General features: G+C 39.3%; 1 protein-coding gene across 2 annotated transcripts in view; it reads right to left on the bottom strand.

Annotated features, from left to right (window-relative positions):
- GALNT2 (polypeptide N-acetylgalactosaminyltransferase 2) overlaps nucleotides 1-17937 on the bottom strand; it is a 95403-nt gene extending 77466 nt beyond the window's left edge. The window contains exon 1 of one of the 2 annotated variants that reach the window (XM_048297901.1): nucleotides 17743-17937. In XM_048297901.1, coding sequence (XP_048153858.1) covers nucleotides 17743-17865 — 123 coding nt within the window. In that variant the 5' untranslated portion in view covers nucleotides 17866-17937. Of the gene's footprint in view, nucleotides 1-4668; nucleotides 4711-17742 lie in introns of those variants that run through there. The other variant, XM_048297902.1, reaches the window with a different exon arrangement.
- Between the last annotated feature and the right edge of the window lie 343 nt (nucleotides 17938-18280).

The raw sequence follows: 18280 nt of genomic DNA, 5'->3' as shown, positions 1-18280 counted from the left end.
CCATGTCGATCATCTGCACCAATAAAGCCTATTTCTCTGCAGCTCATATCTCTTGTCGTCAATACCCATCAATATGGGCAAATCTCAGATGTGAAAAGCAGAAATGTTAATTTTTATATCCCTCTCAGTAAATACAAACTCATGGCTTTGAAAGTCAGTCCTTCAAGCCAAGCAACTGACAGTATCACCAAGGCAAGAGAAGTTTCAAAGAAAAATACTGAGGGTTATATCTACTTCATGGAATGAATGTACTAGAATGCGCAGAACAAAGATGGTTGATTTTGTATGCAACTAAAATAAAGAAATAGCTACATCACCACTCTTCAAAAACAAATCCCCAAGCCTTTGGAGATATGCCATGCCACACAAACACACAGACTCCAAGACTGCTACTGCAGCAGATTTCTTCAGAAAAAGAAAACCCACAATGAAAACAGATCCAGATCTGTACTCAAAATGTCCTTGTGAAGTCATCTTCAAGTTAACCTTCATTCAAAATCTCTGATAAAAATTCATACCCACGATCAGTTTGAAACATCAAATTGCCTGATGCAGCAAACTGAAGCGCTGCCATTCCCCCTTCTACCATCCAACACACATTCTCACACAGAATAATTGGGGGTTTTTAAGACCATTATATTCCTTGGGTTCTGGTTACCATCAGCATAGCATTTTGTCACACTTTTCCACCAGCAGAAAAATAATCACGTCATGTTCCTTTGTTTCCAAACTTCCCGCTCTCACACCCATTTGAGGATTCACTCTAAACAAGAGGGGGTAAAAAATTATTCTTGTTTTATTACAAAGTTTTTATAATTCCCTCCTCAGAGGGTACTAGTCTGCACTAGGGGTGAAAAACATCAACAGGAAAGAAAGGGAACTACAACAGGAACTACACAGCTACTTAGTAGCACTAATCTAATACCAGGTAAAAGGGAGAAAACAGAAGTCAAAGGGACAACACAGTTACCAGATGCAAAGAAAGCCAATCAGCACAGGAGGAAAACCTACTCAGCAATCTTTATAAACCTAATCAAAGCTCACTTCCTGGAGCTGAGCCGATGATGAAGCTTGGTACAGGAACAAACTAATCACCTGAACACGGAACTGAATGTTTTTCAGTATCATGTTGAAAATGCACACTAATTTTAACTTTTAAATTTGGTAGTTTCTGTACAACTTCTGTGTAACAATTCAAAGAAAGCCTACTAAACCCTACTTGAATTTGAAGCATTTGGATACACACCGAGATTTGTTTATAATGACAACTGTATGTGGAAGATGCCGTTCAGGCTCTGCAGAAGAAAGACTTGGTTATACAGAACACACTCCATCAAGAACTACCAGGAATTACTTGGTCTCCCAGAGGTTATCACTTTCTTTAAATGTCAGGGAAAATAACTGTGTATATTAAGATTTCATTCCTATTAGTTAACACTACACACTGAGGAGAGCAAAATGAGGAAAAAAAAAAGAAAGGAGCCACATTTTTAATTAAGTCCACTTATGCATTAATCATGACCATATGGTCATGGTATTATGCCATGATATAGAGTTCAGTAACAGTGCATTTCCTCCAACAGACAAAAATTAAATAAAAAAGACCTGTACACATGGATTTTATTCTCCTTCCTCAGTCCTTTACAGAGGAAATTATTACAAGTTCTCATCCCTGTGACATTTCTCTGGTTTGGAACACATGTTCAACCACAACTGTCTAATAACCCAAGATGCAGAAAACAAGGTGTTGGTCTGCAGTCTTATGTAGAGAATTGAAGGCTCCAACAGCACTGTTGCTTCAAACTGCAGCCCAGAGTAAATGGTGATTTAAAAAAAGCAATGAGATATTTTGCTATTTGCAAAAAGAAACAAGCTCCAGCATATCTAGGAAGTCTTAAATTGTAAACAGTGCAATGGCAAAAATATCACAAGCAGATTAAATTAGCCTTTATTCATAAGACATAACTTTCCACTTTATCTCAAGCAGACAGTTTATAAAGTAAAATAGCATGCTTAGATCAAATGGTAAAAATATTTTGGAAAAATGGGGCCTGTTATTTCTTGTTGCAATAGTAGAAATCACCATTCCTTTTTTTTTTTTTTACAGTAACATGACAAGACAGGGGTTTTTTTAGGAAACAAAGGTGGACAGAGAGGGATACTGAACATGCAACACATTCAGAATTAGTGCATCTCTAAAAAGGCAGCTGCAAAATAGAGCTTCGGCAGATGAACATTGTTGTGAAATAAACAGCTTCCTTCAATGAACAGTGCAAGCATACCACTGAAGTAGAGTTTGAAAAACCACATTGCAAAAATAGCAAACAAGTTAAAATTTGTAGGTACCCAAACCCAGCAAAAAAACTACATTGTCAATTTAATTTGCCTTTTGTAATTGCAGATCATCTCTCAAAACACCTTCTGATCTCTTTGGAAATAAGATTAAGTGCAACATTAAGATAGACATTGACACTCCTAGAGCCAGTGCCACTTACGAGCAGGAGTGACAGCCCAAGAAGAAAGACAGACTGAAAAACAAGTTCAGTGCCAACTGTTTTGTACCACACAAAGACACAGGGGGCTACAGGCAATCCACGCTCCTGAATCTGATTCACTGCCAGCCAAAAGTTACTGTGAGCTCTCCAACAGCCATCAATGCAAAAAAAGGGACACGTACTCTAGCTTTAAAGCTAACCTAAACTCAGTATTTCAATAGCTGGAGTCACAGTAATTGTTACAGAATAAATTGACCCTCTTCTTAAGAGATTTTCAATACATTAGTTTTGCAAGTTTAAAGCTGTAACTTCACTTGTGAGTTCTCTGACCCAGATGGGTATTTCCAACAGTTTCTGTAACATGATTTGTGGCTACACAAAACCCAGATTTTTACATATTACTGCAACTTGAAAGTTTTCTGGAAATGTATCCATCAAAAGTGGGTACAATCAAAATCACCTGGTGTCCTAGGATCATATACCATGACTACTGGATCTTTGCTTAGATTTGAACACCCATACACAACATATTTAATTTCTCTCTATACATGCCATACTTCAGAGCTGACAAAAAAGACACCATAGTACCATGACAGACGTGGTTTCCATTTCTAGAAGCCTCCTTCCCTGCTAATGCAAATCTGAAGGCAGCTGACAGTCTGAGAAAATCCAATTGTCATCATTAAAATCCAAACATGACTGAAAAAGAAATAAATCAGCCGCATTGTCAAGAAGTGACCAAATGGCCAAGCAGAGGGATAAGAGAGCCCACACAACCAAATAAACATGAAGGCAACAGCTTTCCACTCATGTTTGGTCTTAATAGAAAATAATTGCTTTTGTCTGCAAGCAAACTTGGTAAATAGGTATATTGAACAGCTCAGTCTGAAACTACTTTGCTATTCTTAGCACAGAGACTATTTATTGTTTTGGACTTAATAGAATAATTAAAATTATATATTGTTGCCATTAGTACAAATGAACCAAGGAAAAAACCAAAAACTCTGCAGCATGGTATTCTCCCCAGATTTTCTTCAGTTCAACTGGATTTGACTTTCGTGCAGAGTGCAGATAATACAAGCATGGTTTTATACTAACAGTAAGATTAGCAAAAACACATTTGTTCTCTTAGGGCTTGTGATGATTTTCTGAGATAGAGAAAAGGGAAGCAAAAGGCTACACTTCTTTAAAATACCTTTCTTTTTTTTATGACCTGCAGCTTATCTTCAACCCATTTCTTCCTTCTCTTACACAGGATGCTTTGTTGGCAATTGATGAGAATTATGTACAACAGCTACTAAGCCTTTAAAACAAAGTAGCAGCCTGTATAATTATCTCTCCCTTTTCTGTTGCAGAACACAAGTAAAATGTCAGTGTGTGCCAGATACTATTAAAATTACTAGATTCCTACAGCCCTTCTTCCTTCACAGAAACACCGGGTTTATGCATCAAAAATAGGAGCAGCCAGTTCCTACTGTAAGTTACTTACTGAAATATTGAGCTTTCTTTTCATATTCTACCAATACGCAATCATTTAATTCTTAAACCTAAGATCATAAGAGTTCTAGTTAGTGGAAAATAATCAAGGGTCCATCTAACTTTATCTTTTTAAGGTCTTGGTTAGACAGCACACTTCCCAAGAATACTTCTTATACTATATTCTTTATTGCATGGCAGGAATATGCCATGTCAGTATCAGTAGCTTTCCATTCTTGCACAGAAAAAGAACAAGCACTTTATTTACACAGTACCTAATTTTCAACTATGAGATAAAGAGCAAAGCTGCTAGAGATTCAAATACAAACCCAGGAGCACAGCACAGAAACTGGACAAATAGAACTAATACAACTTCTGCTGTACATATTCAGTCCTCAAAGGAATAACAGGGCAGGGTATGTTAAAGTCATCTCTATTATTTGAATGGGCATAAGAGCTGGAACTGCACTTCCAGAAAAACAGGCAGAATTAAGTTAACAGTTGAAAAAGTACACAGTGCTGCATGTGAGATAGGCTATACTAGCCCGAAGTATTTAGGGGATTAATCTTCAGGTTAACATGGACAAATGAAGACCACACATTTATGCATGCTGGCACTCAAAAAACAGGAGGAATGTAGCCCATACCATGCTATGCTTCTATTCAAAGAGCACAATTGGAATAATTCCCATCTCACCAGTAGTTCTATCCATTCTAATATCATTGCAGTAACTGGAAAACACTGCTGTTCATTGGCAGACCTGGGAAAAGCTTTTTCTCCCTTCCAACTCAGGATATTCTGTGATTCTGTGGAAGAAAAGAATTAAGTGCTTGATCATTGAACTGGGGCAAATAATAGCATTCAGGCATGCAGCAACAACTCTTACTTCCAAAACCAGAAGAGAAGCCAGTACTAGCACTTCCTATGATTCCACTGCCATTTTCTTCACTATTTGTGTAATGGCAAAAAGCCATTTAAATACCGGGGGGAAAAATTACTACACAATTATTGTCTTAAACTGATAAGCCTGAAAAAGAAGTCTAAATCATGTCAAAAGAAAGCAAACATGCTGCCATCCCAGCTGCTACAGCCTACTGCCAGTCAGAGCATGAGAACAGTCTAAATGAAAACATCGTGCAGTTGACAGAACAGCAACTGACATACTTCCAAAAAAACTCTCCCACTGGAGACTCTTCTTCCTCCAGCTAACAGAAGAATTCAGTGCTAGTAAGCTGATATCCACAAGACCTAGCTGATCACAAAAAGCTTTTTAATTATTCTGATAAGACACTTACATGAAATCAGGTTTTCCAGACTGATCATTTAATGCTCCCTCTCTAACACCTTCCTCCAAGATAGGGCATGCATTACTTTAGCCTACAGAAGACAAATGCAGACCAATATCTTCAGCTCACTTGAAACTGCAGATATCAAGCTATGTTACTGCAAAGTTCATACATCTAAGCAAGAATCTTGTATGAGAAATGTGCTCAGTATTGTACAACAAACAGTAGCAAACAAATTATCAGTACCAACAAAAAGCCCACTGTCTTAGTTTTAAGTAAAAAAAAAAAAAAAAAACACCACAGCAAGGACAAAAGTCACACACACATTTTGCCTAAATAAGTTCTACATCTATCTTCACTTGTATAATAAAATAGAATCTCTACCTAAAAACCTGTCTTATGTTTAAAAAAAATACACCATGTGCCATGAGGTTCTGATAAAGCATCATGACACTACAAGAGGAAAGTGACACAGTCATATAGCTAAGGGGATAAACTATATAAATATATAGCTAGCAATAAACTCAAAATAAGATGGTATGTAAGACTCAAACAAAAAAAAAATATTAGTAATCAAAGCCAACTACAGACATTTGTTTTGCATACATGAACAAGGCTTAGAGTCTCAAACACAGATAATGACAGTGTTTCTCCAGAGTATTTTATTAGAAATTGCCATCTTAAGTACAGTGGTGCTCTCCTTAAGCTCTACCAGCCACATCTTTTTTAAAAGACGATAATGGCTTAGAAAACAATCAAGTACCTACAACCCACCAGCATCCAACACCCTGCTTATTACACATTACAAACTGCTCTTCATCACAAACCGGATGTACTAAAACCAACGCTTCTTAAGATAGTTTTTAAAGTTTCCAAAAGACTTCGCCAAATCATTCAAGAATAAGTTCCCTTAAAAAAAAAAAAAAAAATCTTCAAAGCAAAACTGAAAGAGCAAACAGTTCAGGCATTGCAAACTATTCAAAGGAATTAACATCCAAAGTACTCCTAAGCCCCAAGACTCATTGAACAACTTCCCTAACATACCTTTTTTTTTTTCTTTTCAACACACCTTTAGGAACACCAAGGACATTTCTCTAAGTTTAGAAAAAAAAAGTCATAACAGGATACACAATATTCATCAAGTAGAAGAAAATTTTTACATCCATTTTCTTCCATACTTCTACATTGGAAACTTAGCTCAGAAACTCGGATAACAACATCATGCAATGACAGCCACAATCACAATTAATTTGAACAAATACCATGACATTTCCAAACTGTTGCCTGCCTCTGAGCTGTAGCTGCTCTTGGAAATAAACATTAGAATATCACAGTTCTAAATCAAACTGAACATTTGTGAACTGAGGGTTTCAGAAGTGGTCGACATCAACCACACTAGGATTAGACACTAGATGTGGTTCCCTGCATAGCCTGACGGTACCAGCTCCAGATCCATACTCTAGCAAGCTTAGCAAGAAGCACCAGGCCCCATTGTACTTCAATGCTGAAGTCTGAAAAGCTTGAGTTATCCTTTCCATATGATGTATAACGTGGGATATTAAAATTTCTTGAAGTCCATTCAATTACTGAGACTTAATCCATAAAAGCCAATTATCTAATATAGTTTGCTGAGTACAAAAAAAGTTTGGTTTTGAGCAAAAGGCCACACCAAGAGATAACTACATGAGAATTTCTACCATATGACCACAGCTAACATTCACACTCAGGTATCTAAAGCCTGGTGGAAGCAAGCCCTTTTCTAAGTTCATGGTGTAGAAATAACCTGTTATGACAATTCAATCTTTGGCATAATAGAACCAGGACTCTAAACAGCGAACAAGTGGTGGTATCTTTTCACCAGAGTTTCCAATATGGTTGAAAAATGTTAACAACATCCAAGTTTATCAAAAAAAGGACTACTTATACAGAGACAACCTAGCAAATGTACTCTGAAAGTGTCAAAAATACTTTCTACATGCTTAACTAAAAGAAGAAAAAACCATGACCAAATCTGAAACATTTGCAACCATTACAGAATAATAATGAAAACAAAAAAAAATTTTGGAAAGTCACACACCAAGACAATCCAAGCGTATAAAACCAGGTTTTGCCTAAGTTTCTGGCTCTTAGAATTGCAAGCACATGAGAGAGAACATTAAATGATTGCAGGCTGATCTTAACGCCTTGATTTTCTTGCTATTGTTCCCAGGATGCAAGAAGCATTAGTTATCTCAGTAGGTAACTGAAATGGATTTTTAAGCAAATGGCTTTTGCTTTGTATAAAGACAGATATTTTAGGTCTAGGCTAATATGACCATCAAAATCAATCTCTTGCTTAATTTTACTAGAGAATATTCAGAAAGTATTAGGAATAACTGAGAAATTGTACTTGAACAAGACATACTGCATTCTTACCAAGCCTTTCACAAACCTGATAGTCATTGAAGTCCTTCAACTTTTTTTTTTTTTTAATTCCCTGATCAGTGTACATTTTTCCCTAACATATTTCTAAGTCTTGTGACAACCCAGGGGTGGTATCAAAAATCTGTCACTCAGTTCAATCTATCTACTAAGAATCTACCAGGCTAAATGACACTTACGTGCTTATGTCTCTATAGAGAAGAAAAGTTTCCTCAAAACAAGTGCCTTCAGACACACTTTTTGCTGTACAAAGAAGTCAAGCCTTTCCATCTTTTGAACATTATGTATGAAAACTCGGGATGCAAAGAAGTGTTGATGGTTGCTAGCCCACTGCTCACTACTTTACTTAAATATTTCTTTCAGACTCCAAATGCCTTTTAATTTAACTGTTAAGACCTGTAAATTCTTAAGATGTACTTATTAATGAAAGGCACACAGGTTAGCATATGGGGTGGGGACATTGCCTTGAATGACATCTATCAGTTTCAGAGGTCTTAAGAATGACTCTGCTTTTTTAGGAATCAAACTCCAATTTTCTCATCAGGTCCTTACAGCACTTGCTACATTACTGTTCACGTACAGCACTTTCAGAGTACACCAAAAGAAAGGTATATGCTGTGTTAGTGGGACAAAAAAGAGCATTTTCTTAATTAAAACTTTAAAAAGTACTCACTAACATAGGATATATGGGTTATAACTATTCCACATGGTGGAACAGTCAGACTGATGTTTGTTGAGGCTAAACGACATAGCACATCTTCAATTCAGTGGGTGTTGGCAAAGCAACACACGTTGTGAGAGCACGAGTCAGAGCACTAAAGAACAGCCCTATTTGCTCCACACAGATAATGCCAAGGCTGCAGTTGATGGATGGTCTGGCAGGCTAACCGGAAGGACTTTGGCATTCCACTGCAGCAGGAGCCATGCCACCGCCCATAACAAGAACTTATTACACTGTCTGGACAACATAGGCAGACCTAATTTTGCGACACACTTCAGCAGAGAGATACTGCAATTCCTTTGCCCCCACACTCTTGGTAGGCACACCTACCACAGCAGCGGTTTTGCTGCAGGGATTTCCCAATATCCGGTAGGGATGTTTCCAATACATCGGAACAATGTAACATCTAAGTATCCAGGCTGCTCCACCATTAGTCCGCAGCAGTTTGCTACCAAATGAAGCACTTTACGAGGAGAAAACTTTCCTTTTCCTTACCAAGGTCTCAAGAGAGTCAAAGTGTGCTTGAGTGAACAGACTTTTCCATTTCACTTAAGAGAAGCAAGAAAAAGAAAAGCCAAGCAACTTAAAAACCTTCATGTCACTGAAGCATATATCCATATATATATACACACACGTATTTATTGACCATCTGTAAACCAACAGGCCAGATAGAGAAAATTTATTTTAGTAACAAATTTCAGCTGTGCTCATATCTCCAGGGTGGCTAAACATTTGGAACTTAATACAAGGAGAAAACATTTTCTCCTCATCAAGTCATAGCTCTTTGAGAATTCATACACAATAGCATTAGCTGGGTGCCAATTCTTTGCATAGTCTTTCCTTGGCCAAAGTTCTTTTGTTCAAGCAGATCTGTTACTCAGTACAGGCAGTCTATTGCACTTTGATAATGCTTGAACTCAGCAGAATCTCTAGTTATTCTCTGCTTCCCTTAATAAAGCACCCAGGTTTTATGACAATTTTACAACTTCAGGAAAGTTATTAACAACTGAACTTGCAACCTTTTCAAAAGGCTCTTTTTTTTTTCCGTAAGAGACCATAGTTAAAAAGAAGAGAAATCCAAATTATTGCTTTTGATGTGCACTACATAGCAATTTCAGGGATATATGGAATGCTCTAAAATTCAAACTTGCTGTTCTTTTACTATCCTGTTCTTTTCCCATTTGAATTTCACAAGCAAAGCTCAAAACTAACATCTGTCTACATAGTCCCTTTACACAAATGTTCTCCTGTCAGTTGATGGAGCTATTTGAACTAGCACATTTTAACTTGTTTAAATGACAATACAGGTACCCTGAGCAATTAACAAAACCAGTGTATAAAAAAGGGATAGTGGGAAAAATAAAACAATTCAGACAGATGAAAAGTCAACTAGGAATAAAAAAAGCCTTGATCAGAATTTGTAATTTGCACAGGCTACACTAGAAGCCAGTCATATTAACAAGTTACCTTGTTCTTGCAGAAGAAAAACAGCTTTTAACATTCAAGGTGATAGCACCAAGAAAAACACACAAACCAATAAACAATTTTTAAAAGCCTATCTTAAAGCTAAATATAAGTTTAAAATATGCTACATTCCAACAGGGGATTCAGTTTATAGAAAGAAAATAGATGCTGATTTTTTTCACTTTCTTAATCATTATTGACTGTCACGTGACACAAATAGTACAGGCCTGCTTAATTCATGGTAAGACTACATGGCAAATGAACACTTAAGAGAATGACAGTTAAACATGTACTCGGGATATGTCAGTGAGATACAGATTCCACAAAAAAAAAATTCATTCTCCAAACAATGGAGGTAAAGGAAAAAACACCACACATTTAAATATCTTCACTTCCACTTATCAGGAAAGGTCCACCATACGAAGATTTCTGTGAAAGAACTTTATGGACCTAAAGGGAATATGAAATGGTTCAATTCTAGTGTTAGCTAGATTCTCTTATGCCCTATCTTCAAAATCCCAAACACACAAACCTAACATTCTGATGTGGACACTTAACTTTTTTTCCCCATCTTCCCTCCTCAATCCATCCCTTATTCCTTTGAAAGCTTAAATGAAAGGGAAAAGTAGAAGAGAAGAGGGCACCCTACTTATTTCAAAACAAACAGCATGGAAGACTGCACCCAGGTTTTAAAACTTATGTAGCTTAAGATACCACCACTTTGAGTTACATGATGGCAATATGTAATTTTAACAACCTGCTTAGAGTTTCCTTCTGTAACACCCACACTGATATTCCACTTCCACAATATCCTGATATATTCGGGCAATGACATTCAGCCCCACATTCCTGAGAAAATTGCAAATGCCTCACTGCTTCCTGCAGATTCATTTTTAGAATTCAAATGATTTGCCAACACATGGCATTGCCAACATATTAGCAGTACACATCCTCTCCTAAGTCCTAATAACGATTTCACTGTTGGGCAGGGAGTTAAAAAACTGTCTGTACACCACCTGGCTATATCTTGCTTTGTGCCACTACAGCTGAACTACTGTCAAAAGTAGGTTATTTAAGAAAAGTAAGTGGACCAAATCAACTTAAAACAAGTCATTTGCACTGACTTAATTTGAGCAGTTTACATTTATCACCTGAGCTTCACAGGACAAACTGTGTCCTAATGTTTTCAAATAGATTTAACTTAAACAAAAGTACTGTGTATTAAATTATTTATAAATTACATGTAGCTACCAAAAGCCAAGCAAACACATTTTCTAGGATGCCTGGTGGAATTGTTTTTAAACAGCTTCTAAGCACGCAACAAGGGTCACTTTGTTGGGACACCCAGCATCATCTCTTCTATTCTGTAGTAGAGTATCATTGCAAGCAGCTAGTAGACAATACCATGTCTCTCATCTGACATATCACCCTTTTAACCAAACAGTATCAGTTATATACAAGCACTTAGATAACACATCACACTGAAAAACTGAAAAGGACGGGCAAGACAAAAGAGGAAAAAATAATAGGACTTCCAAGGGAAAAATGTGGAATGATCATAAAATATTGAAGACTAAGAAATAAGTTCTCTAAGATATGTTTAAATGGCTTATATTTTTATTCTAGGTTGGTCTAAAGGACAAGTGAGGTAGCACCATTGAGATGAATCTTGTAATATTTTTTTTCTTCGTTTGAAGTCATACTGAGCCTTTTCTAAATTAGAAAAAAAAGTGCTATTACATCACTTTTTTTGTTCCATTTTTGGAAGTGTCTAGAAGACACAGGAAAAAATGACTGGCATTTATTTGCAATACACCTCAAATCATAAGACTGATGGGACAAAAACAGGTAAGGCACATGCACAATTAGTTAGTGGACTACCTTATTTTTAAACTGTATCTGTCAAAAGGACGTCACTACAATTTACAAACTTTGTACACAGAGATCCCAGAAAGCAGCCGACCATAGCAGCAATGGAATAACAGAAGAACAGCACACTGCTACAATATCCACATGAAACAGAAAAATAATGGGGAAAGGTGGGTAACTACCCCATTTTGTATTAAACTACCAAAGTAGTCATTCTTGTTTCTTCAACCCCTTCTATCTATGGCCCAGCTCTACTTCTGCATTAATGAAACAAACAGCTAACAGTAATCCAAGAGATATAGCACTGGCATCAGTCATCAGTTTCTAACCTAGCAGGTTGCAGGGGACAACACAGGTCTTCTAGCAAAGAACTAATTTCTCAATGTCCCTACATATCAACAAGCAAAAAAAACTCCCTTGCTGAAGCATTTAAAAAAGGAGAGGAAAAGAGAATAGCCCAATACAGCCACAGACCTAAAGAGACTGCACCAAATTTGCAATAGACCACCTTTTCATCAAACCCAAAGTTAAGTTTTATGAAGTAATCCATAAAAATAAGTGACTGAGTTGCCAAGACTGTAATTTTGTCAATTGACATACGTTAGATTAAGAAAATATACATGCATGACATTTACATTCTAGTGAGAGGACAGATTTATTATTGAAGTGCCTAGGCATTTAATTTCTTTCCCATTTATTATATAATCATATAAAAGAAAGATCTATTAGCAGAAACTGTTACCTGTTATAGAGAGAAACATAATTTTCTATCTCCTAGCACCTTCCAGGAAGTGAAGGATACAGAAAAGGACACATGACAATTTGACTTTTTTAACCACCGGTATCTTCACTTGTCTCAAGGTCAAGGTATCAGAAATTACATTCAGTGTCACAACACATAAGGGACTGAAGTTACATGAAAAATGATGCAGCAAAGTAAACAGTATTTAGAAATTAAAGCAGGCAATACTTTCCTGTGATGAAAGAAACCAGCAGAGTTGGAGTGGTTACTTTTAACCCCCTTGTTTCACATACCTCAAGAGAAACATTCAAGTTGCACATAAAGAGATTAATGAATCTAAAGTTAAGACACATATCCTTTCCTCCTTACTGAAACCTTAAAGAAAAAAAAACACTTAGGTACACTAGATTTGTAGTTTATGCAGAAAGAGAGCAAGAGTGTTATGTGTGTCATTATGTATAATGTCAGTAAAAGCCTCCTTTAGCAGTAACTGAAGTAGTAGAGGGGTTCCAAAAAAAAAAAAAAACCAAAACTTTCTGTATGCTGAAATAAATTATTTTAAAGTTTTATCCATACAGAACAAGAGCTTACAAGGCTTGCTTCTTTTTCCCCTGCTTTACCCAGTGATTGAGACATTTTTAATCAGTCACATACTCAAGATGAAGTATTTACCTTTTACCTTCAGCTTTATTTCATCTCAGCTAGCTGCAGTACAGTCACCTATCAAAAGCCTGCTCCAAAATAAAGAAAAAAAGAAAACCAAACAAAACCAGAATATTGAAGGGAAAACCAGCACTATGTACAGGATAATAACCAGTTCCACAGGAAAAGCCTGCCTCCTTGTGGCTCAACTAGCCAAAAATTAGGTTTCTCCAATTCATTCCATTACATCCAGTAAATCTGGTGAGTCAAGAGAGTAACAACCTTCTAGTTCAAGGAGGCTTGGGGTTTCAGGGGGTTTTTTTTTAGCTGATGAAAAAAAAATGCTTCTAATTTTAGGAAGTACTTGTGAAAGTGATCCATCACTTATTACCAAAATACTGCTTTTAGCCTTTTCTTCTAGAAAGGGTGGAAGATGACAGAGGTTCCACTTAAAAACAACTGAGATTCTTTACATGGCAACAAATGCAAAAGCTTGTCAGCACTCTGGCACCTAAATCCAGAAGGCTACAGACCTTGTTTTAGCTGTGGCTTAACCTCGCCGGCCTCTCTGGATGCCTTAGCTTTCAACAGTAAATCCCCATTCTGCCTGCAGGTCTCCTTTTGGAGATGCCTCTGAGGACTTCATTCTTGGATGCAGCAAAGCATTTGGCACTTTCAATAAGATTCAGACCTTCCTCTGTCCAGCCTGAAGGGCTCAATTACATGGGGCTACTTTCTTAATGCCTAGAATGGCAAGTTCTTTAGAAATCAGCTGGAGTTTTTGGCTGGTTTTGGTGTGTCATTTAGTTTTGTTGGGGTTTTTTTATTTCTTTTTGATTTCAATCCAGTCACTCTATTGTGCAAGAGCTTAGTGGTTCAAGAACTTAAAACCTATGTGACAAATATACAAATTCACACCAGTCTTAGGAGGGGATCACATCAGGATGACTTTGGCTTTCTTACCATCTTGTAAGAGCTGCTCCATTTTTATGCAAGTCTGAGACAGACAGCATGAACTGCTTTTGCTCTGGGTTAGGAAATTTATCCATGAAAAGAAGGGAACTTCCAGTCTCCACTCCAAAGGCTTTTTAATATAAAACACATTTACTGAACACAAAAGTAGACCACATTTTTTTTCAGTCTCACAACTGTTGGGCTTGCAGCTTGCTCTCTTCTCTGTCACAGCCTCTGTATGGCAACCATTTCTCTAACCTTTAGACACGTGAATCAGACTCACTCTTTCCAATCTACAACCCAGTGACCCAGCTGGAAAAGGATTCAAATGAACATGGCTCTCCCATGTTTACAATAATTTTGATTGGAGATTCACTGGAGGGGAGAAGGGGAAAAAAACCCCTAAAACATTTCTGTCCCCTTCAAACACACCTGGAATGAAAGGTTTTGATTCTACCCTTTTCTTCTTTTCAAGAAGAAAGAAAAAAAAAAAAAGTTTTCACACACTGAATTCTAAATCTGGAATACATCGCTTCTTTCTACTACAGTTTTTATGCCTAGGTCCAGAACGAGAAGCATTGCACCTTTCTGGTTTTTTTGGTTGGTTGCTGTTATTTATACATTTACCACTGAGACATCTTGTGCTTTGTGTGCTTTACACTCTTTCATGCCTGCTCAGACCCTACCAGTCCAATATACTGCACACAGAGCTGTGGACTGCACCACCGTTGAGAGGGGCCAAAAACTTTATCAAGGCTGTACCACACCCTGCAACATCCAAACAGCTTCACAGGTCTTATTAGAAATGTTGTAAATGAAGAACCAAAATAAGCAGGAGCTTAGATTAACTCTGACAGTATTCTAATAAGAAAAGCAAATAAAAAATTAAAAAAACCAAACATTCTTTTCTCTTACTCAGGTGCAATCCTGACAAAGGGCAAACACCTTCAATTCTACTGAAGAGAAAGGGAATTGGTGCTGTTCAACACACCACAAGACTGGGTGTCATATCAAACAAGTCCAGTACGTCTGAGTAACACATTAGGTCTGTGTATGGGGAAAAAAAAAAAGATAATCCTTATGGAAAAACACATTCTGTTTGTACAACCAGATCTGTAATTAACATGCAAATTACTCACACAAATGAAGAACTATCCCCTCCTGGCTTTTGTAATTTTATAGACTGAACGTGGCAGAGACTACAATTTATTAAAAGTTATGTTCTTCTATAAGCAACTCTGTTTCCATTATATTGAAATAGTGGGCAAGTAGTAAGGACTACATGAAGTCATACACATCAAGAAATTTACTACAGCAGGGTTTCTGTTCATAAGTTTAGGACAATTTGTGGTTTTTTGCTTTACACTGGTGTCTGACACTAAGTTAATAAGCCTTTTATTCAGATTCAAAAGCTATTACATTACACACATCTTCCTCTACTTATATTTGCTAACCTATGCTGAAGCCTGGGATTAAATTTTACGCTTCAGTGACAGAAAATAGAATCTTAAATCACCAATCCACATATAATAGTTAATTTCCCCACTTGTTTCTTGTGGCCACAGTACCTACTTTCTTCCTTACCACAGCTTTACTTTAAACTTTCGTATTTTTAAACACAGCACTAAGCTTCAACTGAGGTCTATGAAATGTCTCATTTTCTTTAAATTATCTTTACTAAACTTTCCCAATTACCCAGACAAGTAAGGCTTACTAAATTTTGTGCAGAATGATACCAAACTATGCTACTGAAGCAAGTAACAGGATCATTGATTTCTTAAAACCATAATAAAAACTGCTACTAATATCAATAATAAACAAGCAACAGGTTCTAGCAGATTAAATACCAGACTCTTACTCAGAAATACTGGTTTCTTTCCTATTTTATTCTCACCAAGTCTTCTAGGTGACCTTGGGCAAATCACTACCCCCACACTGCAGTTTCCTCAGCAGTAAAAATTAATTGAACAGAATTGCAAATCTGTGTGGAAACTCCAAATGTAACACACCATAAGAGTTAAAAATATATTTCCTTATCTGCAGATACATTTGCCTTGATAGCTTTTCTTTATTCCATTACACAGCAGCAGTGTACAATTGCCTTTAATTTCTGAATACATTCTAGTGGTTCTTCGAGAAAGGCTTTAGGCTACTGCCTTACTTTTTATCACATGCTTGATCTATTTCTGCTACTGTATCTACTTTGAACGACCAAGAGCTGGTATTTGGCAATACATACTTACACTTACTTTAACATATTACATCAAAAGTTCCTGTTGAACTCATTCCTAAGCTACAGAGAGAATAAAAAACAGGATAGAGGGCCAATTATCAGCAAGCAGTGACGCATTCTCTAGACCCTTGCTCATACAAGTAGCCATCCAAGTATTTGCTTCCACGACCCGACACAGACTCTAGTCATCAGCATTTTTTTACTGAGAATACATACATTGATGAACCAAACTGCATCACAGAAACACAAAAATATTCCTCTTTCTATACATCAGCTAGACCCACAAAACACTACTTTTCATTTAACAGGAAGCAGCAATTAACAGCAAACAACACCGTTCAACTGTAGAGCACTACATTCAATTGCCCTCTTGCCTTTTCTGGGGTTCTTTGTAAAAAACTATGTCATTATGATGCTTTACACCTTTCCTATTTCAAAACAGAAAGCTTAAACAACAGTTTCTAAAAGCTCTTGATTTTGCTAATCTTTACAGGGGGGAGGGGGGGGAGGGGAGTTGGAAGACCACAAAAGAAAAAAACCACTTCGTTTTTCTAAGCATAGATAGTGGGTAAAGTTGCCACTTCCCACATCATGCCACGAAACCCTGTTCTGATTGACACAAACGTGAACTGTGATGTGCTTAACTTCCAGCTGTGTTCCTGATCGATTAATTACTACAACACCTTGAAAAATCTACTTAGTAACTCGATGGCCAGAATAATGAAAAATTACTCCTGTATTGCCCACAGGGAACTCCTTAAACATTAGTAACACTTGTAACAAGAGCTGTTATAAGAAGGAAGAGACAGACCTTCCACGCGACAGACACAAAACATGACAAATCCGGCTATTTCCTGGAATATTGCAAAACCGGTCGGAAAACGGTATCCTTCAGGCACAGCGCTAAGGAGAAAGGAAAGTGCTATGCATCCAAAGACAAAATGCGTTAGCAGCTCGGATCCTCGCGTGTTCTCTAGGTGGGAACACAAGCCTGAAGGACTCCGGTGCCGGCGGGGAAGGCAGGAAGGGGCAGACGCTCTGTGTCGGCAGCGGAGCGGAGCCAGGCGGGGCCCCCCCGCCCCGGAGCGCTGCCCCGGCCCTCCCCACCCTCCCTTCCCGCACCAACTTCCCCCGGCCCGGGACGTGGCCGGCCGCAGTTGGATAAGGAGTGACGCGACGGGGCTGAAATCGGTCTGAAGTCCACAAAGAAGCCATCTGCCTCCGGGAAGCGGGCTGGACAGGGGCGGGCGGGAAGGGGGAAGGAGCAACCGGGGGCAGTTTCACGCCGCCCGAAAGCGAGCGGTGGTGAAGAGAATCCCCCCCGGCCGCCGTCCCTTCTCCCACCCGGAGGACCGCGCAGCGCTGCCCCCAGCCCGGCCCGCGCCGCCCCGCCGCCGGAGCACGGAGCGGGCGCACCTTCCCCGGGCTGAGCTCTCACCTTCCTCCTGCCGCCTCCGCCGCCGCCGGCCAGCGCGGCGCTGCCGCCCGAGTACATGTAGTAGGCGATGCCCAGCACCCAGAGGAACGCGAAGCAGAGCAGCAGCCGAGACCTGCGCCGCATCCTCCCTCCCGCGCCGCCGCCAGGCCACCAGGAAACGGCCGCCAGCAGCCGCAGCCGCCGCCTCCGCTCCTGCTGCCGCCGCCGCCGCGCAGGGTCAGGGGGCAGAGGGCGAGCGCCCGCCCCCCGACCAATCCCGCGCCGCCCGGCCCCGCGGGGGGCGGGCCGGCTCCGCCGCCGTCGCCATGGTTGCAGCACGCCGGGCCGCCGCCTCCGCCGGGCCCGCGGGCCGGGGGCTGCGCGCCCCCCGCGGCGGCCGCAGGGCGGGCACCGGCACGGCCCGGACCGAGCCGCCCGCCCCTCCTGCGGCCGGGCACCCCCGGGCCCCCCCCGCCGGCCGCGGGTCTCGGCGGGCGCTGCCTGAGCCGGCCCGTGGGGCAGCAGGGGGGTGGCCGCTCCCCGCCCTGAGACGGCGGGG

Source organism: Corvus hawaiiensis, chromosome 3, assembly GCF_020740725.1.
Source record: "Corvus hawaiiensis isolate bCorHaw1 chromosome 3, bCorHaw1.pri.cur, whole genome shotgun sequence".
Taxonomy (NCBI): domain Eukaryota; kingdom Metazoa; phylum Chordata; class Aves; order Passeriformes; family Corvidae; genus Corvus; species Corvus hawaiiensis.
This window is presented reverse-complemented; position numbering and strand designations above follow the sequence as displayed.